The sequence below is a fragment of the Scomber japonicus genome, chromosome 21, assembly GCF_027409825.1.
Source record: "Scomber japonicus isolate fScoJap1 chromosome 21, fScoJap1.pri, whole genome shotgun sequence".
Lineage (NCBI taxonomy): Eukaryota > Metazoa > Chordata > Actinopteri > Scombriformes > Scombridae > Scomber > Scomber japonicus.
The window spans coordinates 8,443,807-8,467,324 of NC_070598.1; the positions used below are offsets into that span (position 1 = coordinate 8,443,807).

General features: G+C 40.6%; 2 protein-coding genes across 2 annotated transcripts in view; both read right to left on the reverse strand.

The window, feature by feature from the left end:
• LOC128382410 (enhancer of polycomb homolog 1-like) overlaps positions 1–7,449 on the reverse strand; it is a 28,735-nt gene extending 21,286 nt beyond the window's left edge. Inside the window, exon 1 of the mRNA XM_053342399.1 lies at positions 7,045–7,449. Within this exon, the coding sequence (XP_053198374.1) occupies positions 7,045–7,197 (153 nt within the window). The 5' untranslated portion in view covers positions 7,198–7,449. The remainder of the gene's footprint in view (positions 1–7,044) is intronic.
• Positions 7,450–13,715: 6,266 nt separating this feature from the next.
• Positions 13,716–22,073, reverse strand: LOC128382851 (integrin beta-1-A-like). Its single transcript, XM_053342848.1, has 14 exons — positions 22,023–22,073; positions 21,020–21,242; positions 20,344–20,514; positions 19,777–20,021; positions 19,216–19,371; positions 17,389–17,484; positions 16,643–16,732; positions 16,399–16,539; positions 16,032–16,240; positions 15,691–15,932; positions 15,356–15,578; positions 14,818–15,053; positions 14,184–14,350; positions 13,716–13,781 (listed from the first exon to the last, which is right to left on the reverse strand). The coding sequence occupies exons 3-14, from the start codon at positions 20,444–20,446 to the stop codon at positions 13,716–13,718; spliced, it is 1,974 nt and encodes a 657-aa protein (XP_053198823.1). The 5' UTR covers positions 20,447–20,514; positions 21,020–21,242; positions 22,023–22,073.
• Between the last annotated feature and the right edge of the window lie 1,445 nt (positions 22,074–23,518).

Consider the following 23,518-nt stretch of genomic DNA (forward strand, 5'->3'; position numbering starts at 1 on the left):
TCCAAAGTTTAAGAAAATTGCTGCGTAACACTTTGAGCCGGCGGAGTCGTAAACAAAATACCTGCGAGTTTCTCCAGCAGCCAATCTGTTGCTTCAACTAACCTGCCAGCACAAGCAAGCAGGGACGTTTGGCAAATGAGTCAGACAGTTTGACTCTTGAACTCAGCGGCAAGCACAGAATGTTTTTACATTATGTAACCTGAAACAGACACCTAAAAAAAAAAAGAACAGTAACATTTTCCTACTGTGCTACTGAGCAGAAATGCACATCAACATGAATCTCTATCTGCAACAGAAACCTATTGTTTAACCCTTAGTTAATTTGACACATTTTTACATTTGAGAGTTGTAGAAACACCCTATACACATTTCTTTTAGCTTTACTTCTCCTAATGTGACCCACAGTACACAACATTAGACATTTCGATGTATGCAAGTATGCAAATGTAAAAAATTTGACCTGTATTTATTTTTAAATTTTCAAAAATCAGTATTCAAACATGTTATATATTCATCATATTCAATAAAATATTCTCCTGGATCATAAAATAGTGATCCTCCCCCCATAAGATTAACCTTACAGGAGGATTAATTAAACATGTTGGAGTCTGAATATGAACAGTACTGCAAGGGTTAAAACAGGCCTAAATCATAAATTACTGAGTAGACTTCAGGAGCATATGTATTACTAAATGGCTACAGAATTAAAGTCTTTACCTACTTTTATTCAGTCCTTGTAAAGAAATTGCTATTAAAGAGGTTGCAGCTTGTTATAAATGTATGCTCACTCTGTAGTACACAATCTTTAAAGGTCCTTTCTCAGTAACTGATGCAACAGATGGACAAAACTGACAGAGGCCCATCTAGCTCTAACAAGTAATTTAACAAGGCTTCACACTTTTTTTCACTCGCTACCACATTTTCTTTGCTGGATTTTGAGATATGGGACAGCGTTCATGACATACTAATTGTAGTTGGCAAATATGACCGTCACCGAAACCCTATCTGTGCACGGCTCATTTCCATTATAAGAAAACGATTAAATTTTACACACTTCCATATTTGCGTGGGAGTTTTTAAAATAGTTAGGGGCCTTAAAGTGCAATCCAAAGCCAAGGGGAGTTTTGCGCTGAGTAACAAGAGAAGCATATCAGAGCTGTGAGCTGGCATGAAAGGACGCAGCATGTGTCCAGATCTGAACCATCTGCCCCTTGTAAAGCTTATCAACAAGCCCAGTATTGTACACTTTCTCTGCAATCAACACTCACAAGAAAAAACAGCTTATTCTGTCAACTGGACCATTGTGAATACAACTAGCGTTAGTCATGAGACAAAAGTTAAAGTGTTCGTCCAAATTGATTCAGGACACAGCCAACGTGCTGTTTCTCCAACTGCCACTGGAGCCCTGAATTTGTTTGGGATGTAAACGCACACGTACCACAAAAATGAATTTGGCATGTTCATGCAGGCAAATCGCAGGTTTAGGGACAAAAAGTGGTGCGTTTGGCTAGGACTGCTGCAGTGTGTACAGCCAAACTTGTTCAAGTCTTGTTCACTGTCTACTACCTGCACTTAGACAACTGCTCAATATGATCCTACACTTTACATACTAACAATATCTGAAAGTAACATTTTCACTCACCTACCAAGAGGACTGGTAGATTTAAATGTCACCACATAGCAGCTATTTAACTCTCAGTAGCTAGCAGCAGACTGGCGGCAAGTGACAGTTTTCCAGTAAGCTACAATGTCAGGCGTACAATAAACGGTACCACGAACCTAGAAGAGCTTGAGACAGTCTAAGGCTGGAGCTCCTTCACTTCAGACAGTCTTAGGTGCTCACTACAGTTTAGCAGCACTGTTTAGATATCTTTAAAAAACACATATGGTACACGTATCTACAGTATATCGAGTCAAACATGAGTCATTTCCTCCAAGCGATCAGCCAAATATTTTATTACATGATCATTTTGGTACGTTTACCCTCCAGTGAGACTCCTGAGCCAAATCAAAATAAATAATTAAATAAATAAATAGAATTTGGATACCTTGTCTAGCTGCAGAGTATAGTTGTATTTCCCTCAGCTCTTTATTTAATAGCGGCTTGACAGCTATTTGAGAACATACCAAATTAGTTAAGTTATTTGGCACACACAGCCAGCCTTATGCAATTATTAAAAGCAAAAACTACTGTACATAGCTGTGTTTTCCCTCCAGTCGTGACGATCATTAATATCAATGTACGAATAATTATTTCCCCTTGCACACTCCACTGAAATACAAAATTACTCAAAACTAGCATGTAAGATAAATACTCCAACCTTTTAATCATAAAAAGTTAACTGCATTAGAATGAATTCATTTGGGAGCATCTTAGTCTCCAGTCTGTATGAGACTAACAAATTAAGGGGGAAGCAGAGTGCTCCACTGTGTCGTTATTAACGTCATGTCTCCAGCAGTGGAGAGGGTAGCCTCTCTGCTGCAGCGTTAGCTCCGGGCAAAAGCCATCACTGTCCAACACGCTGAGCTGGTGCAGGGTTGCTGAGGTGAGACAAACTGAGGCACTGAGTTTATTTTCCTTCACCTCAGAGTTGGTTTAAGTTGTTTAACGTAGCAGTGTGTTGGTCAGTTGGTCTCATTTGTTACTGCTGCTGGAGTTCATTGCTCCACTAATGTTAAAATATGAGAAACAGTGTAGAAAGTTTGCATTCAGCTCACAAAAAGGTAATTATTTAGCCATTAAATTAAAAAAAAAATGCTTGCAACTGCTACCTTTTAAGATGAACTCTAGTGTGTGGGTGCTGTAGGCTGTCACAGTTGAATTCTGCCTTTTTTCTTTCTGTCATCACTTTATAAAGTCACTCTTACAAAAATCAATGTTTTTGACTTTTCTGAATTGACGCAGAATCACCCACGTACACATCGTGATGCATCTAAGAATCAAGTTCCCCGCCCCAACTTGCTGACCCCCCTTGCACCCACCACAACAGTCAACTGAACACGAACACTGGAAACTAAACCAAGAACCCGTGACACAATATTCTTGAAGTCAACTGTCAAATATGTTTCCTCCAAGCATTCATAAATGTTGTGTGTGGGCATCATTACTCAGCATCAGCCGCTTGGTGTAATCGTGTGTTACAGCAGTCGGATGACAGAGGCCGGCAAACAAGGTTATCTGTTTCATCAAAGAGTTGTCAGCCAATGTGACGTGACCTTATCTAAACTCTATGAACCGATGCTTTACCAACAAGATGTAAGGGTTTGTCCTCTTGTGTAACCTGCGATACAGGCTCTCTGTAAACCCGCTGTCTGACATGTTTGTGAACCCTGAGCTTTGGGAGTCAAAAAAACCTGTGCAAAGAGTAGACATAAGGAACCAATTAAACCTGAGCCTGGCCCCAGACCTGCCTTTGCACACTTCTGTAAAGGATATCAACTTGGCAGATTGCAGCAGGCTACCCATGAGCTGCATCTGACCTAAAGATATCCTGATCTTTCGCAGCTGTGATCCTCACAACCACGGTTCACAGGCTGGGATTTCCTCTGCTGAGGAATTGGGCGAGTGGGGATAAAGGGCTTCTGTGAATGGCACACAGGAGTGACTGAACTCGGTTAACCTAGGACCTCTTTCACATGTCTTCCTTCATCAAAGCGGAAGTTGAAATGTCACTTATTGTTAGAAAAGCTTCATTTTTCTACGTTGAAACACTGAGTTTTGTTAATTCTCATTCATAGCATATAAAAACAAATATTTAAAAAATGAGAGGGGTTGACAGACATATAGTGTGATTAGATGCTGAAATCCCTCAGTTACAGAGCAATTCCTCACATTTCTGTATCTCTGACGCCACCAATAAACATCCAACGCCCTCGTTCTCTTTACACACGCACTGTTCTGGGGACGCAGATACTCCAAAGTGGCAGCGCTGCTCTGTGTCACGGCCACAGACGCAGATAAAAAGGAGAGACAAATGAAAATCTATTTTTCACAGCACCACGCGTTCCTCCCATTAAATGTTCCCGAGAAAAATAGATGACTCCAATAAAAGTTGCCATGGCAACTGAAGTGTGGCCTCCAGCACGTGTTCACGGCTCATGCCGACCGGTGGAAGGTGAGGAAGTCTCGAGGAAGGCGATCTGCTCAGCAAGAGAAAGCTTACGCCCTCTTTAAAAATCCACAAAACACTGAGATGCATACCGAGACACACAAGCAGCCAAAAAAAAAACAAAACAAAGACAAGACAGGGCTACAAATACATTCTTTTACTTCTTTAAATAAATAAATAAAAAGTCAGACAGCGGATGTGATTCATGGTTTACGTTATCTGTAACTGGAAGGAGCGTCAATGTTGCCCTTATTAAACAACAACAAAACACCTAAATGGCATCTTTACACCACACTGACTAAGAATGATACAAACACGTGTTACTCACAGCTTGTGGTCAATGTAACAAGTTCTTTCAATTTGACTATGAGGACGTTCCTATTTCTTCTGAGGTTGATTTTATAATTTGAAGATGCACATTTTTTACTTTTAGCAAGACAAACATGCCTTATATGTACAGTACCAGTCAAAACTTTAGACACACTTTCACATGTGAATGTGTGTACGCATCTAATCTGAGGAACACAATTATTTGTTCCAGATTCTCTTTTTTTATACTTTTACCATAAGTATTCATAAGATAACTGTTTCTCCTTGTGTACTCAGTCAAATATCACAGTTTAACAGACTGCTGTGATTCCTGCTATGTTTATTCTGTCTTGCTGAATCTTTACATATTTAACAATCAGTACAAATGTGACATTAAAGAGAACAAAATGTTCCTAGTGACACACTGTCACAGCAATGCACACAATGTACTGGCTCTACAGCATACTGCATCTATAAAACTGCTTCAGAGAAAAGAAATACTGAGCCTTAAAACCCGAGTGTGTACCCATGTAATTTCTGCTAAAAGGCCACAGTGAAGCACAGCAGGTTAATGGTTTTATGCTGTGTGGGACACAGGCTATTCGTGAATGAGGCACCATATTTGCACTTGCATTGCAACTACTGATGGTTTATAATGTGTGAGGTTTGACACCATGAATACTGATGAAGCAAACATATGAAAGCTTATTGTGGTTATTTAAATGAGCCAAAAGAGAAAGTCTGTAAGCTTTAGATTCAGCCACCCTACAACCAAAAGAAAGAAAAACTGGTTGTTAAAATGGTGTGTTACAAACAAGACACATCTTCCTATCCATCGATACTGGCACTTCATCAAGATCTGAGCGTGCTCACTCGCTTCTTTAATTGACATCATTCTCAGGCCAGCATGTGGTCACTCAGTCAGCTTGGCACCGCAATAGTGCATTGTTGCTGGACAGGATGTGGGTCAGAGAGCTAAGCCATGCACAGGCTTGTAGTGAAACTGTCCTCTTTATCTCCTCTGTCACTCTGTTATGTAATGCCGCTGTGTGTATGTGTACAGTAGGTGGGGGATGGCCGACAGACAGAGGGGTAGGGTTTCTGCTGACTTCGCGGGACCCCTGTCTGCGCTTTCCTTGTGTTTGTGTCTGCTGAGGCATCTCAGCAACACAGAGGGGCTCTCCTGCTGATGAGGTGACTGTGATGAGTTCAGCAGAGCGCAGCCAGGAAGGGGAAATAAACAATACCCATTAACCCCAAAAATACACACGCTAAATTCAACTTCCAGCCATAATAACTAGCTATCCGCTGACAATAATAACACACATTTTACAACAATCTAGAAAATCTACAAGAAGTTCAGATGAAAAGAATAAATGTGGAGGATTAGTTGGAAAGTCTAATTACTAGTGTGGTCAGCAGGAGAAAGTGAACTGAAGAGAGTGACCCTGTTTGACTTACGTTGGGAACTTATAGCAATCTAAGAAATATCCAACCTGACAAGCTGTGGTTCAATTACATTATAATTTGGCTTTGCATAATCAGTCTACAGACGCAATGCAAATCATTCCTTTGTTATTAAAATTGCCCTGTCATACAATTATAAAACAGGACTAAACCAAGTGAGATTAAGTAGCGTAAATTCCACATACTACTATTAATTTTTTAAATAAGAGCAAATCTCATCCGGTAGAGGATATTAATATCAACATTATCCCAAAAACAGCTGACCGTGACAATCCAAGCATTGAGAGTTAACTGAAGCATGAGCCACGAAGCAGCCACACTAAATATTAAAAAACTTCTCATTACAGTGGAGCTACTGTACAGTTAAGTTTTTAAAATGGGAACTGTTAAAACCACAACTCTTTACACAACCCACACTGCAACAACAGGACACCTACATTTGTAAAAATGCACTTTTTACTTCTGACATTATTATGACAATTTATTGGCTCTTGTCAATTTCCATTAATAAATGCACACACTTCAACAAGCAACCTAAAATCTCATTATATTGTCCAGTCTACCAAAACCAGGGAGCACGTTTTAGACATGAATTAAGCCAGCTCTGAGTGAATGTTATAATCGCAATGCCGATCATGTGTATGATTAAATAGAGGTCAGGAGGATCTGCAGGATATTTTCCAGACACAAGTGCAGCCAGTCTGCAGCACACATGGCAGGAGCCGGAGCTGTCAACACGCAACACCTAGCTGTCAAAACCGTGCTGAGGCTCAGTGTCTCCCCCTGGCATCTGTTCACGCAAAGTGCACCACGTCCAAGGCCTATCCCCGCTCGCCTTCACCAAAGAGAAAGTCAACAAAATGGTGGAGCTGATAGCAGTCACGTGACTTCTTTGTGCTTTCGGGTGCAATTTCAAGTGAAACAAATGGACACAACACGGCTAACGAATCAAATATCAAATCATAACCCTCTTATAATAACACTCGCGTTAGAGTTGGGTCGTTAAATGTAGTATTCATCGAGATCCGTCGTGTGCACGAAGGAGTAGATATGGCGGCCATTTTGCACAAGCTTGCGCAGGCAACATAGTGGCGCCCGTCGATACGAAAACACAGCCAAAGTGATCCACCACAGGTCGGGAAGAAATTAAAAAACATACCGATTCCTCCTCTTTTTCCATCCCAGTTGGCATCTGCGGCACTGCCCGGTTGATAGAGGCATATTCGTGCAGGTCAGGCAAATCCTCGCAGCGGAAGACGGGTAGAGGCTTACTAGCATCCAGCGCCCGTGCCCGAAACGACAATTTACTCATTTTTTAATATGAAAAGATGCAGCATAAATCTATCTGCTCGGAATAACAGCAGGTCTGCCTCTAGTTCTCATGGATAAATCTGTGACGGTCTCTGAGAGTCAGCCGGTCGGTTGAGTGCAGGCTTAGGTCCGTAGCAGCGCGAACAGAGCCGGGCAGGCCCGGGTCTTAGTCGCTCTCTGTCGGTCTCTTTTTTGTTAGGCTCCGCTGTTCCTCCCCGGTTCAATACGCCATGGCCAACATGGCGGACATTACAAACTCATGCAGCTCTCCGCTCGCTCCGCGCGGCCCAACCCCCTCGATCACACAAACAGCCATTCCCACGCAGTTTCGCACGCGTGCGCGCTCGCGAGACCCTTGGGGTAGGAGGGAGGGGAGGGGGTAGGAGGAAGGAGGGAGGGAGGAGGCGAGATGCTGGATGCTGATGAAGGGGATGTGAACTTCCCAGGCTCGGGATGTTCTCGTCCTGTAATACGGGCTGATGCTGACGTGCAAAAATATATTTATGCTGGAAGTGAGACATGAAAACCCCAAACTGAACGCCTATATGTCGCACCACAGATTTATTTAATTATATATATTTATTTATGGATACAAGACCATGACAAATCACCATTTATACGTAGACTACGTGAGTTGATTTTTTTGTTACTTTACAAGAAAGAACACATTTTTAAAAACTTATTTCGTGAATTAAAATTAATGAGAAACCAAATACGCCTGGTTCTGCCAATTAAACTCAATTGTTTTGTAAATGTCGCCACCCTGTGGTACAAAGACACACACACACACCAATAGTCCCCACTCACAAGTGAATTGCTTTTGCTTTTTTTTATGTTAAAAGGAAGGGTTCAGTTTTTTTTAATTTACTGGCTATTAAAATGCGTCTCCTTAATTCTTTTAATACTGTTTTATTGTCGTAAAGTGCATTGAAACATTTTGCAAACTGACTTGACACGTCAAATGTAACCAATGAGAGGCAAATTCCAGTGTGTCCACACATTCATTTTGCACAACAATGCATTTAAGAGTTTATCTGAAGTTTAAATGAGGTTTCAACATTTCCAGTCTTTTTTTTATTTTAGTAGAAACTTTTCCCCCGTTGAGTTGTAGTGGAGGAACAGTAACAAAAAGAGAGACTTTGGCAGTGAAAAGACTGTAATGTTTAAAGAAATCTACTTGATTTGACTTATTTGGATGGTGAAGCTTCATATTAGCTTCAGGTTAACCTTTAAATACACTTTTGCACAGAGGGAGGCTTGTGGATGATTTTGTCCATTAGTTATATTGCATTATGAAGGGATCTTCTAATAGCCAATATGAACAAGAAGCATAATTATGACAAGAAAAACCTATATCAGTGTTCATTTGGGCAGCTGTTTAAGGACACAGAGTGGAGGTTTCTGGCACAACTTCACTTACTTCTAAGGAGCATGGAGAAGAAAATAAAAAGTCAGAGCTCCAGCAGCACTTGTAGTATAGAACAACTTTATTAAAAGACCAAAACCCCTGAAAAATGTTGGTCTATTAATAAAGATGTTCTATACTACAAGTGTTACTGGAGCTTTGACTCTTTATTGTTTATGGACAGACATGAAAAACTGTGAACCCGACCTTTAAAGCTCATATCAGATAAACAGACAGATGAAACTATATAAATGGTTCAACACTAACATTCAGGGGTGGACAAAATAGTAGAAACACCTAGAAAGTCAAGAACTCTCGGTAGAGAAAATTACCTCAAAAATAGTTTGTAATTCTGACATGATGAATTATCCTTTTGTTGAAAATTGTGGGCCTTGTCATTAACAATGTATATAATGCTGTAATGTAATAACAGCAACTAAGGGTCATTATATAGAGTCTCTAACACAACAAGCCTGTCACATCCATGGATTTATCATGCCTTGCCAATATCTAGTCCTGCTATCAACATATTAGCAATAATCAATAATGACTGAAACAGGCAACATTTTTTAATTTGTCAAGTGTCACTTTGATAGTTCAGGTAAGGCTCCATCTTCTTGTAAGCACAGAGTTTTGTGACTGTTGCCCAAAAGCTTCAAAAGTTGGCAAACTGTGCATCTTGGGAGGTCCTTCTTCACGTCACTGTTTACTGAGCTGTTATCTGTATTCATCCTCTGTCATTTGGAGCATATCTTGCTTTTCCCCTTTTGTCGTCTGTCACCATTGTGGCATATCCCCTCCCTCAAAAAAGTCACTATCTGGCTGATTATTTGAATCAGACCATTTTTATTTACCTACAAACTCTGTAGTCACCAATTTTCAAGGTTTTCTAATATCTAAAAAGCTGGATGGAGGCAGTATGTTCAGCACAAATAATCAGATCACATTTGGATTTACCTAAATTAAATAGTTTGTCCATTCTTAATATTTAGGTCAACACCTGCAGGACATCTTAATCATACTTGATTTTTTATGTTTGATTTGACAAATAAGTAGTCTGCATAAAGAGACAGATGTGCCCGACCATTTAGTAACTCAATGGTACATGCAGTAACCCTAACATCAGCACAGGCCCCCACACATGGAGATGTACACAACATGTACAATTTCAATAATAGTTGAATATTACAATTACATGCTCATTGGTTTGACTGTAAAAGTTTAAAGCACAATAGATGGGACTTATTACAAATACTGCACAAAAATCAATATTGGACCTCTAGAAAGCCTCACTCAAGACAAACTGAATCTTTTGCAGAATAAGAGCAGGACTCATTATAGATGATTCAAAGTATAAATTCTGCTTTCTCAAGCTTTACCACTAATCATCCACTTTGAACTGTTTGAAATACACACTACACATAATATTTTGTGCATGATTTCAAAGAGCTCAGGCACTTATGTGTGGACAGACAAACTCATCAGATATAATCATCATTACAACACATCTGTGTGTACATGTTGGCACTACAAAACAAATGTTTAACATCACATGAATTGAGTGAATACCAATTATCAGCATATGCAATGTTAAGGAATAAGAAACGAGTGTGCAGACATTTTTCTGAGAGTAGGTAGCTTCAACAACCCGAACCTTTTGCTTTTACACTGCGATGTAAAAGGGCCACAATATATGCTATATATATATATATATATTCAAGTCATATATAATTGTACAACAAGAACTGTACAACAGGATAAAACAGCTGTGGAGGTCCACCAGCACCATCTCTATCTCACCCCACACACCTTCATATGTAAACATGTATATTTATAAATACACAGTATATCTATATGTGTATGTATGTATATGTATATATGTACATGACCAATAGGAGGTTTGGACACACTTTCTCATTCAACTGAGTGGGGCAGTGTGTTTAAACTTCTGTAGGCAACATTCATATATATTGTACATCACATATTTCATTTATTTTGTCTCCATTACTATACCTATGTAACATATACATATATATTTATAGCTACAGCTACCAGAACCATTAATTCTGTGCCCAACCTTTTCTTTTCTTACAATCCAAAAGTCAGGTCATGTATATAACCTAAATATGTTTATAATATATATAGTTTGAATTCTATTTACTTGACTTTTTATTTTGTCATGTTTATTTCTCCTATATCTCATCCCTTACCTTGCCTCCTGCACTGCTGTAACATGCACATTTTCTCTCTGAGGATCAATAAAGTCATATCGTATCTTAAATAGAATGATAAGAAATGCAAATCACCTGTACGGGTGGGTGAAAATCCTTGTGGGCATGAGGGAATGATCCAGATGCAGGAGGCTGACATGATAATCATCATCCATTTGGGAGCAATAGGCTCACAGCTGTAGACCATACTGGAGGCCTGTGAAACAGAGAGTGGCAAGACAGACAAATATAAAAAAAAACATTATTAATGAGATATTATCTATTCAAAAATACACAGTTAATATTATTTATTAGTCACAGAGATGCGCCATAACTCAGCATTACTGTCACAGTGCTTCTTTTATTCTCTATTGGGGATTAATTACAGTAATAATCTTAAATTTGTGTTATCACTAGGGAGAAGATTTGAAGCAGGACTTAACAATTGTCGGCAATACACACCCACACTAGCATTTCATAAGTTCACAATGTCTCTCTCTCTCCTTTTTTTCTACTTCAATGACAGCGTGGCTTTATATCAGCAGCGGATTGGGTTTTAATAATGTAGAACAAGTTGTGTTGCACATTAGTGAAAACCCCCCCATATGTGTTAAGAGTAAGAAGGGGGTAAAATAGAGAGCAAGACACGACAAGAAAAAAAAAAAAGCAGTGTCATAAATCGTCTTAGCAAATGTGGACGACATGCATGCACCGCCACGAAGCATGCATTGCAAAGCGGCTTTTAACGGGGTTTTTATAAGACACAGCTGTGTGTTCAGCGACACCGAGGCTAGCTGGAAAAAGCTGCTAACGCTAGCTTAGCTCAGTTACCCTGACCCTGCGCCATTTACCAGTCTGCTAACAAGACTGCCAACACTTTAATTTCCACTGACAACTAACTTGTCTTGACTAGATAAGTCCCTTCATTTCGACTGCCACGTTGACAACACGGATAAAACTAGCTGGAGCTTGAGTTGTAACTTACCTGCTGCTAGCCAAGCCACAGGGGAGGATGATGAAGATGATGATGGTGGTGGTTGTTCTGGTTGTCATGCTAGCCCCTAAATGCTAACGGCGGCTAGCTCCCTTCAGGACGCCTCAGAGGGGAAAAAAATGATTTTCAGTGTTTTAGTTTTTTTATGAAAGTATGGTTAACTAAGGTCGCTGGAAAAGAGAGAAAAGCTGTGTGTTGTCAAGTGATACCCGCCCCCTCTCTCTCGCTCTCTCTCATGGTAAACTTCCCCATATATAGTTCGTTAAGGTTACTTCGACAAGAAAAAGAAAAGAAAAAAAGAAAAAGATCCAAACTGACCACCGAGCCACTTTGCAGGCGAATCGTGATTGGAGGGTGAATGCCACCAATCACCTGTGGCGAGCTCGGGGAGAGGATGAGCTCATTGGTCCCCCCCCCCCCCCCCCCCCCCCCACCCCATACTAACAATAATAATAATAATAATAATAATAATAATAATAATAATAATATCATCTTTATAGCAATGCATCCATTTAAATAATTAAAAGAGGTAAGACTTCACATTTAAATATTAAAATACACATTTTTAAAAAAGCAGCCACACAGAAAGTGTCACTCATTTATTTCAATTTTTTATCTTTTTATTTATTTCAAAATATTTATTTCACAGGCTGCTACAGGGTTTTTTTGCTTTTTTGTTTTTTTTGTCCCCCCCCCCCCCAAAAAAAAATGGTTGCAGTATTTGTTATGTAACTGTCTCCAGGGCTGGTCACCTCCCTCCACCCCCGCCCCCCCCCCCCACTCCCTCCCTGCCCCATCATATGAGTCTTGTCGCAGGGCAGGGCTGCCTCCTCTGATGCTGTAATATTTGCACCGCACATTTTTTTTTTTTTTGGGTGATCAGACACAGATGAAAGAGAATGCTGCATAGTGGAAGCATATGGAGTAATTTTCTCTGATAATCCACCACCACCTCCCACTGGTTGTTAAAGCTGCATGCACTGCCTGTCTAGTGACTCTGGGAGTGGAGGAGGCATCACTATGATTAATATTACTTTGCTCAACTCTCCCAGCAAGGTCATCAGCAGCCATCTGTAGGCAGGGGAAAAAAACCTCTAATATCCATTTATGATATGAACATCCCATTGTTTTCCTCCGCTTACATGATTCAGCCCAGTGCACTGGCAAAGTGGCTGGCATGTACACTTGCTAATCTTTTAAAAGTTGTGCAGTGTCACATCTGCAGTGTTCTGTTTGATGAATTCACAGGTGCCTATAAGAATACAAAAGCATCAAGAGTGTGTGTTTCCTGTTGTGTTGGTGTCAAAAATAGCATCTTCTATGACTATGGTGAACTGTAAATGAGTGTGAGACTGCCTCATCATTTCCAGCAGGATGACACTTTCTTCTTTTCTCATCTAGAGGGCAGTGGAGACCCATGTTAAGACGTGTTTCCGATAGCATTACAATGCAGGATGCAGAATGCTCATCTCACTATCTCTTGCCCACTGAGACCCAAGTTACACTGCTGAGCCAACCGTCAGCATATAAATGAGAGATTTTCCTTATGCTATACAAAATATTACACTAGATGTAATTATCTTTTTAAGATTTTATTAATGTGAAGCCATTAACTTGTGCATGTATCCCACAGACAACTAACCCTGAGTAAGAAGCAGTTTAAGTGGTTGATGCTGTTTGAATTTGTGTGCGTGCAGAGAATGCAAGGGAAAGGAAGGGTTGGAGACTGGCAGTCCGGAGTTGCATATTGAGATCAAAGCAGAGTAAGTCAGACATCAACATCTGTTTCCCCCCCGCTACCAAACAGGTTGGACCAACTGCTGACAACAGTTCAGATGAAGGATGTTGTTTCATTGTGCTGCACCACAGGGATCCTGATTGAAAAGTAGATCTCTTTTCCGTAGCTGCTATCACTGTTCTTTATATTTTGGGTTGACAGTCGTCGTGATGGCACTCCTGTAGATGGGGTTGTCCCTCTGCAACAGGGTGGAAACAAGCATCATCGTACATGGTTATTCTTTGACATTCATTTTGTGTTACATTGCTTTTGGTAAACTGAGGGGGCATTACTGATCAAGTGCATGATTTCATGTCAATTTCTATTACAATTTTGCCATGTAACAATTGTTATATGTAAACAATGGTAATATGGCAATGGCAATATTAAAAATATGATCACTGTATGTTGCACACATTTTCTTTTGCTCTCAGTTTTTCTTTTGCCTCTGTGCCACATTTACCAGAATGCTGTTGTTGTACAGTGCTGGTCAAACTGCCCCTGCATCAATGTCACTAAGACAAATTCCTGCATTATTGTAGATTATTATTGTTCAGCCTTTGAGTGACAGGCACTGACAGAGAGATTTGTACGGGCTCACCCTGTTCCAGCGTCTCTGCTCCAGCTCTCTCTGGAAGCGGGCAAACTCCCTGCGGTCATGGATGCTGGTGAGTAGTTTCCATAGCAGCAACAGAGCCACACCCAGTACCACAACAGAGGCTGATAGCACTGCGGTAATCAGGATCACATTAGGACCTGATGGGCATTCTTAAAAGACAGAGAGGACCATTGTTCTTGATTAGAAAGAACACAATCGTTATTCAAAAATAAGGTGTTATTAACAAATTTGTTCAGTCTCATGGTGGTTAATGCAAAGCAGCAGGAAGAAACTTTTTGGAAATGAATGGATTATGATACACTTGCCTAATGTGACATTAATGGATCCCCTGATTTTTGCTGTCCTATACATTATTCACTCATGATTATCAACCCAATCAGTCAGTGATCACTTGCACAAAACATGTACAATTTAGAAGCAAAAGATCTCAACACTCACACACTTTGAATTTCTCTCTTTTACTCAAGGGACCATACCTAACTTCATACATTCACTTATGCAAACCACAGCTGTAGTTTTAATAGATTTCATATTGCTACTTTAACAGACAAAATATATTCAATTGATTTATCATGAAATATACTGGTGCAGAAAGAAAGAGAGAGATTTGGTCTACCTCTTTGAAGAGCTACATGAAAGTGGACAGAGTCATCTTTTAGTCCAGTCCTCAGCAGGAAGTGGATTCTACAGCCCTCTGGATCCATTTCCATACACCTGTGAAGACCTGGAGAGGGGGATTCTGTTGACAAGGCACCTGCCTGCCTTACCAGAGTGAAGTTTAGATGAGCGCAATTTGCCTCACACTCTATTGGATTTAAACCCAGTGAGAAAGCCCTGCAGAAGATGCATTCTCTGTGGAAGACAATCATCAAAACATCAATATCATCCAAAACTGAAATACAGAGTACTTCCAGGTGATGGTTGCTATATCAGAGTTGTGTAGGTCTTGGATAACAGTTGTTACATTCACCACATACATGTATAGTTATGTATGTTTTATGTCCTATTTCACATCAGCCCATTATTTCACCTGCAATACGTCTGCTTCAGTTTTAATGATTTTAGCTTTTGAAGGAATCTGTGAAATACCCCAAAACCTCAATATTTCATCTTAATGTTTAATTAAATTGTATGAACTAGAAAGGTTATGGTACCTGTGCAAGGTACAGATGCTGGGGCAAGAGGGGCAAAGCTCACAAGTCGGACCTTGGAAGAGGTTGTCGTGGCAACTGCATGTGCCACACTGGCAGACCCCTCTGCCCGCACAAACCTTTCCATTCTGTGACAGACAAGACTCCATGCTGAGAGGGCACTCGCATGCTCCTCCACTAAATCCTGGAAGACATTCGCACACCCCGCAGACACACCGGCCCTGCCCTGGAATGGTAAAACAAGTAATAAGTGTTCTGTTATGAGGTGAGATATTAAACTCTTGTAATATGTGATAGATGTTACTCTACTAGTGGTAGAGTCTGTATGTTTCCAGTACCTCCACACTGCTGTCCTTGGTACTGATCACAACTGAAATCATTGCATTCACAGAACTGCCCATAATAGGTATGGTTGGGCTTTTTGCTGCTCTTACGACAAACACACTTCCCACAAACACACTCTCCTTGTCCGCTGCACACTTCTGATGCATTATCATGTCGACAATGGAATGAGTCAAGCACCTTGCCCGACATTGCTTGATCACACTCGCACCGTGTTCCAACTCTCCCCTCTTTACATCTGTAATAGAAACAAATATTTATAGCTTTATTCCTTCCTGAATAACCTGAAATTAGGCTTGTTAGCAAAATTGGTGCCATCAAGCTGTACTTCACCTACCTACATGCGCCACACTCCAGAGTGCCGTTTCCATGGCTACATGAAGCACTGTGTGGGACTACATCCTTTTGACATGAGCAGTTGCATATGGGGCTCAGCAGGACCTCAACTTCTTCACTATAGCCTTGGGGCTTAATAATAACACGATGGGATGGTCTTTGTGAAGCAGTCACGCACAGAGGTGCTGTAATGCTTACATTAAAGCTCACCTAGAGGGGAGGTGAGAATTCCTTGAGCACAATTATAATGCTTCACTAATGAGGTAATCATAATTAGCATTACCCTCGCTTCAACTGCGAATGGCCACATGCTAACAGCACTACTTACACAATTTACCACACACAGAGCCAGGCACATGGCTACACACCTCGTCCCCGACGAAGATGTTGGAGCACCTCCTCCCCTGCTCCCCTCGTCTCTGCTTGTGGTCCTTACAGTGTGAAGTGTAAGAAATGTGATAGCCCGGCGGCAGCTTGCTGTTCTCCATAACAACCTCAGAGGTCAGTGCCTGCAGTCAATATAGCAGTTAACCTCTTAAAGATGAGGAGGTGTCAGCTGGCTACACAAGAGGCTAATGACCTTTGTATGGAGGGAGTTTCTGCTTTACTTACATTATACGCTTCGACTATTATCTGCAGGATGTTGTGGGAGTTGTTGGATAATGTTCCAACTGCACATTTTGGGAAGATGCTTCTTAGGCCCTGCAGCAAAGCAACAACATCCTCAACATAAATGAATGAATATTATGCTCATTGACAATCCACCATCTGATGAGCTGTGCTACTCTACAAAATAAACACAATTTCAAGGCCAGATAAGTTTTGTTATCTTATGTGCTTTGGGAGACTAAAACCTTGGATATTACCACTTTTTTGAGTTTTACAGGATAGATGTAAATGGTAAAGAATCAATCTGTTAATATTATATATTTTTCCTTCAACAACAAAATACTACATTGAATTAATCATTGAAAAAACATATTTTCTATGCAGCCAAAACCAGATTTTGTGGGCTGATTGGACATCTATATGATTGAATTTTGCACATTGTTCCGCTAGAAGGCTGTTATATTACAAAAGCAGCAATGATAATGTTGAAAAAAAGATTTGGATCTGGGGTTGTCGGATATAAGTTTTTGAATGAAAGGTTTTACACATTGTTATCTCACATATAATCAAGGGTGACAGGATGACATTAAGTTAAAAAAAAGTGGTTAAAAGGCATAATTGTGGCTGCTCACCGCGATAATGACCTACCTCCACCCACTTACCCGAAGTAGTTCTTCACATCAGCAAAGTGTGCATTTATACAAGAAAGTTGATGAATAATTGCATAAATGTAAATGCCTCTTCTATACCTTGTACAAGTGTGCGACGTCTTCAGTGACAGCAAAGATGATCTGTATGTTCTTCTGTCTTAGTGTTTCGGCGACGTGAGACACAGAGGGATAATCCTGGCAGAAGGGAGTCAGGGCAGATGCAAAATGCAATGCATAACACTCAGGCCAGAATATATATGTGTAATCAGTAGTTAAGCACGCTCTCCCTCTTCCCTTTATCGCTGTCCTCCCCCTTTACCTCCCATCTAACAACTCTTTCTATCGCTCATTATATTCACTCTCCCTGACAGACTTTCCATTTCCTCCAAATAGATAAATAAGTACCATTCAGAGAGGAGCGACACCCGCTCCTTGCACATCCATTTTCTGCCTTGGGTGGCCATTTATCCAGACAGAAAAAAAAGATTAATAATGTATCAATATTCACTTCACCTGTCAACTGCCTGGACTGCAATGAGGTCAAGAAACACAACATTCTCATAAACCTAATGGGAGAGCTATATGGATGTTTAATACACAGGGGCAAAGTTATACACTCACAACCAGACAAATAGGCGCGCATCCATCCAAGCACCCACACATCAACACACCTACCCAGCCATCTATACACAAACACAGTGAGATTAAGAGATGAAAGCTTTGGTTTGGATTACTCCACAAACACTCCAGCTGTTTCCCATCAGGGTGTGCCTGTCAGCATCTTCTTTACCCAGGGAACTGTGCTGTTGATTCTGACCTTTAAATCACTGTCTTTGACTTCTGTCTGCAGCAGCCTGGACCTCTATTTCACTGCTAGGATTGCAGACGGGAATCAATTTAGCACGCGCAGCAATATCTGGTCCATAGGATAAACATTGTATGCTCCTCTGGACCACAAAAGTATACTATAAAAAGAGTGAAAATACACACATAGCTGTGATGGCTTGTTCAGCTGAGCTCATGCTTTGGTCTTTCTCTGCGACTATAAGCTTGTGATACCCCTTTTCTTAAAGCTGCATTAATCAATTTTTGGCCCCCTGGGTGAAGATAATTCCAAAAAGGCTGAAAAACAACAGCTGATGACCGCATGATGTTGTTAAGTCAAAGAATGACATGCTCACAAAGCCAGTACACACAGAGCAACATTAGCATCCGGTGTGAATTGTGTTTCTCTCCACCTGGTGAATGCAAGCCTAGTATTTATTTAGATAAATCTCCTTTTATCTCCGGCACAAATATCGTGGTCTTAAACTTCTCAAGTTAGCTGTTAACCGCTTGCGTGTTGATAACAGTTGCCTGCTGTGGCTCGAAATAGGGTCGATAAGACTGCTGAGACACTGAACCACACAATAAATCTGCCATAAAACCAAAACAAGAAGCTGAACAGGACAAGATACTAAATCTCAAACCTCAATACGTGGTATTTAGTACTACACTGAAAACCTATTCCTGCTACCAAAATTGTCAAAAGTTGTTATCAAATGCCTGTCCAGCTTTGTGCATTTATCCTTGAAGTGGATATTGGCTGATTTAAATAATAATTTTGACTGTTAGTCTGTATCGTTTCTATGTTCTTACTACAGCCTTGTATGACTGTTTGACTGTTATCTGACATTATGTAGCTTTTTAGAGCTTTGACTTATTTTGTTAAATGAATAAAAGAAGGAATACATTTATATATAAATGTAAAATCTTCAAAGTGCATGATCAAAAGAGAAAATATTGTAAAATAGTCTAAAAATCTTTGTAAAATTTGGGTCAGGCTCTGTGTTTTTTCACTTTACATGTAACCTTTTAATTCAGTGTTAATATGAAAACATATTGCTGAATGGAGCTTTAAAAAGAAAATCAAGCTTAATACTAAACCTGTGAATTTCCTCTGGTGTACACATTTTTATACAAGTGACACTTTCCATCATTTGGAAGTACAATGCCACCCAGTTTGCCATCCCCAGCAAAGTGGAAGCCAGCATCTGTAGAGAACACCAGCAGACGCGTCACATTCCTCCAGCCGATCTCTTCCTGGAAGTGAAGAACATGAAACACTCAATTGGCAGCAAATAAAACACTGTGACTGACATAAATGTTTCTGACAGGCTTTGGAGAAAAAATTACCTTTCTGCCTTTGTATGTAATCAAATGAATGTGGATGAGTAATACTTCAAGCCTTCATGCTCTTTAGGGCTTAAATCTAATACCTGTCATTATGAAATTATTAAAGTAGAATTATCATATTTGAAGATTCATAATGAGCGTAAACTACATCCTAAACAGACGTGCAGTTTCCCCACGGATGTTTAGTATTCTGAAATACCCCCTTCATCTATTGTCTTCAGTCTTTCCACTTCCTCCACACTACTCCCACCTAAATGAAAACAACAATCTTTGTAATGCAGTCCTGCTCCCTGCTGGGCATCCACACATTACCTCACACATAGCAGCCTGCATCAGCGCATCCAGACCCCCCTCTGGTGAGTCCAGGTTGCCAGAGATCCGCTGCTCCCCGACCAGCTCTGTGAACAGGGATCCGTTGGCGGTGAGGCTCAGGATGTGGTGGTAGTTAAAGGGAGGAGCACAGGGCCAGGGCTCAGTCCTCTTACAGGGATTCCTGAGCATGTCCTCCGCAGTGCTGATGTACGGCATCACTGTCTTGTCCACAAATGCACCAAAGCCTTTTGGAGTGAATGGGAATGAGTAAGAAGTAGTGTTTTGAGAGGGGATTTTGTGACAATTCTGTGACTGGGTGGAATGTGAATAACTAATGCACAGCATTGTCCTTGAGTAAAGCACTTAATCCCCAGTCGCTCCTGTGGTGCTGCTCAGTGGCCATTGATAAGATTATGATTGTACCGGGCAACTCCCAGGTGTGTTACTGTGTGAATGTGACACAAGATTACCATTCCATAGGAGGAGTGTACAGGTGTAAACATTTAAGAGAAATAATGTAAACCTACATGTCAGGTGAGGAGAAAATGGAAACATAGGCACACAGACCCATTCTGAAGTCACTGGTTGTATTCCTCATTTCTTCCATGAGGTCTGCCCCCAACTTCTTGACGTTGGGTAGGTCATCCTCCATGGAGAAGGAGAGGTCCATCAGGTAGTACAAGTCTATGGGGTAGTCCTCTACACGTTTGAACTTTACCTCAAAGGTCTGGGGTTGTCCTACAAACACAGTATTACAATAACAGTTATTAAAATTAGGGTCCAGATGTAGCTTATTTTTCCACACTTGACAGCTCCAACTACAGAGGCCACATAAAAATAAAATCCATTTTATGATGACTGTGTATGTTCTATACAACACAAGTAGGGCTACTATATAATCTAAATCAAGACCCTATTTCCCACTAAGCCCACTGCCTTATTGCAGTGTGAGCCTTTTCTTTCTCGAGCCATTGAGAACAACTCTGGAAGAAGCGTCATCCACCTAACATGGATCTGGAGGTAATCTTGTCAAAAATGTGTGTTAGCAAGACCTTGGAATTCCTGGGGAAGAACAATCTGAGTGCTTGGAAGTGAGCTTTTCTGAAAAGTGAAGGTCATTGGTTTTCAACTACAAATTTTCTTATGTACTGACAGATCTGAATATGGAGGACATCTCCTTGGGTAAAAACAAGGTGACTTATGTTTTCTTTTGGTAATAGTGATAGTATACATAGACACCCACCTGGCCTGAGGTGCAGCAGGACAGTCTGAGGCTGGAGTTGGATGACATGTTGGTACTGTTGTTGGTGTCTTTGTTCGTTAGGGTGGAAGGTGATCTTTTGGTTTTTCAGAAGGACAGTGGAACCTCTGGGGTCCTCCAGGCGATGAAGAGGACAACCCCTCTTCAGCAGTGCCTTGGCTGTGTCGCAGCGCTCCCAAACGTGCTGACCCACTTCTAGAAAATTCTTGACACCGGTTTAGGTTTAGTTCACAGCCTAACAAAAAACTCTTTGCCTTGAATATCTCGAATTCTAAAAGAATCTAATATACTAGGACAGCTAAGACTAAATGACACCACATATATATTCCACTACAGTGAAAAACAGTAATTTGCATGAAGAACTATCAGTGATGCAGTTAATGACAGTGATGTAGAGAGTGTGTAAATGTGATAATGAAAAGCAGCTTGCGTGTGTATTTGTGTGTAGGTTTGCTCTCACCATGTGTTCAAAACACGGCTACATCTTTCATTATGCAAATAAATGTAATTAAAAATGGCACAAACATTCAACATTCTTATATATAATGGCCCATTTCAACACATTCTTTGATGGTATTTGTGTCGGGACAACATTGGAGTCATATTGCTGTTCAAACTCAGCATGTAAATAGCAACATATGTTACTCGCAAAACAAGGATGAGGTTTTCCAGGTTTTAGGTATTTTTTTTTCCCTAACTAAATGGCTTAGAAACAGCATTTAGTTCATTATGAGAAACTAAAACAAACTTTTAATCTCTTCATTTCAAACTCCTCAGCATTTCCAAAATACTAGTTTTCCATCTCTATGTCAAATTCAACATTTATATCTGTAATTTATATAGTCCAATAACTTACTGAACAAATCATGGCATTGCCCAGTGAATGCCATTCTAATAAAAAACTGAACCAAGCACTGAGAAGTGAACTCTTCATTGTTTCAAACAGTACATCGGGTTACATGAGAGTGTTTCGAAGGCCACTCACCTCCTCAATACACCAAGCACAGTGTGGCCCTGCTGCCAGACACTCTCCGCAGCTCCTGACCCCCTGACTTTGGCATTCGTGATCTGAATAGGCTGTAGATGGAACAGAAACCAGCAAAAATATATATACTCTTCCACTGTTTAAATGCACCATACCATATTTGTTCATGTGTTTTTCTTCACTTTCTTCACATTCTGGTTTGATTTGATTTGAACTGTTCACTTTGGCCACTTATGTTTTATGTCAATTATGTCATTTTCTCCAAGCTAAGCTGCCTGTATAGCTTCACATTTAACAGATACTGAATTACAGATTCTGAATCTCAGAAATTAAGCACATTCGAAAATGTCAAATCACATCCCAAAATGTCAAACTATTCCTTTAGATTATAATTTAAATTCACCCTGTTTCACGCTATCAACATGGCAGTCTGCTAAAAATGCCTCACAGAAGTGACTAAATGTCGCATTGTGCCTGATTGTACATCGCATATAAAACGGAGCTGCTGCACCCCCAGGATATGACAGGTGCAAATTTTGTGAGGCAAACAAGTGGTGGGATCCAGGCTACAATCTAAATGAGAATTTCTGAGTAGAAAGAATAATGAGACAGTTTACTTTCATTGCATCCTCAATGAGAGTTGTATTGACCCACCTTGTGTTCCTGTGGCGCTGTATCTGAAGCACAATAACAGGACAACAGCAAATAGCAGGCTCATCTGGAAAAAGGACGTAGGAAAGCAATTTACTGACTAAAAATGTGGACCATTCTTTCCTCTCAAATCATTAAGGTGGAGTGGAGGTGTAATTGCTGTTTGAGGAAAATAATCTCTACACAGAGCAGCTCACAGAAGACCTCAATATTTGATCTACTCGGTATTGGTTTATACAATAGAAATAAGAGGCACTTACTCGGTGCCCTGGTGGTCTAATGGTTAAGGCGCATACCCAAATAACATCCACGGCTCGCCTCCTGGCTGAGGCCCCCTTGTTGCATGTCATACCCCTATCTCTACCTCCCTGTGTCTCTCCATTGGCTGTCAAATAAAAGCAAAATGCCATAAAAATCTTCTAAAAAAAATACTAGAAGAGGCACTTACCTTGAACGATTCAACCGTGTGAAGTAAACATAAAAGGGGAAACGGGTGTCTTCCCTCTGAGGGAGGGACCAGATGGTTTCCTACACCCACCCTGTGCAGGACATGAGCTGGGGGACTCATCTCCTCCACTCCCTCCCTCTGTTATCCTCCTTCTTTTAGCAGCCACAAGTGGATCTGCCAGCTTATGTTTCAGGGTCCTGAGCAGCAAATGATCTCTTCAAGTAAGGCCAAAGGAAAAGAGAATAAATCCTTGGTTTTCTGCTGAGAGCAGCTGATGAAAAGAAAAAGACAGTTTCTGACATACTTTTCCTCATATAGCACACAGCTGATGTTAGAGAGCAAATGCTATTGCCTACATTCTTTGCTATACGCTCTGCTTTCTCACTTGTTTGGCCTT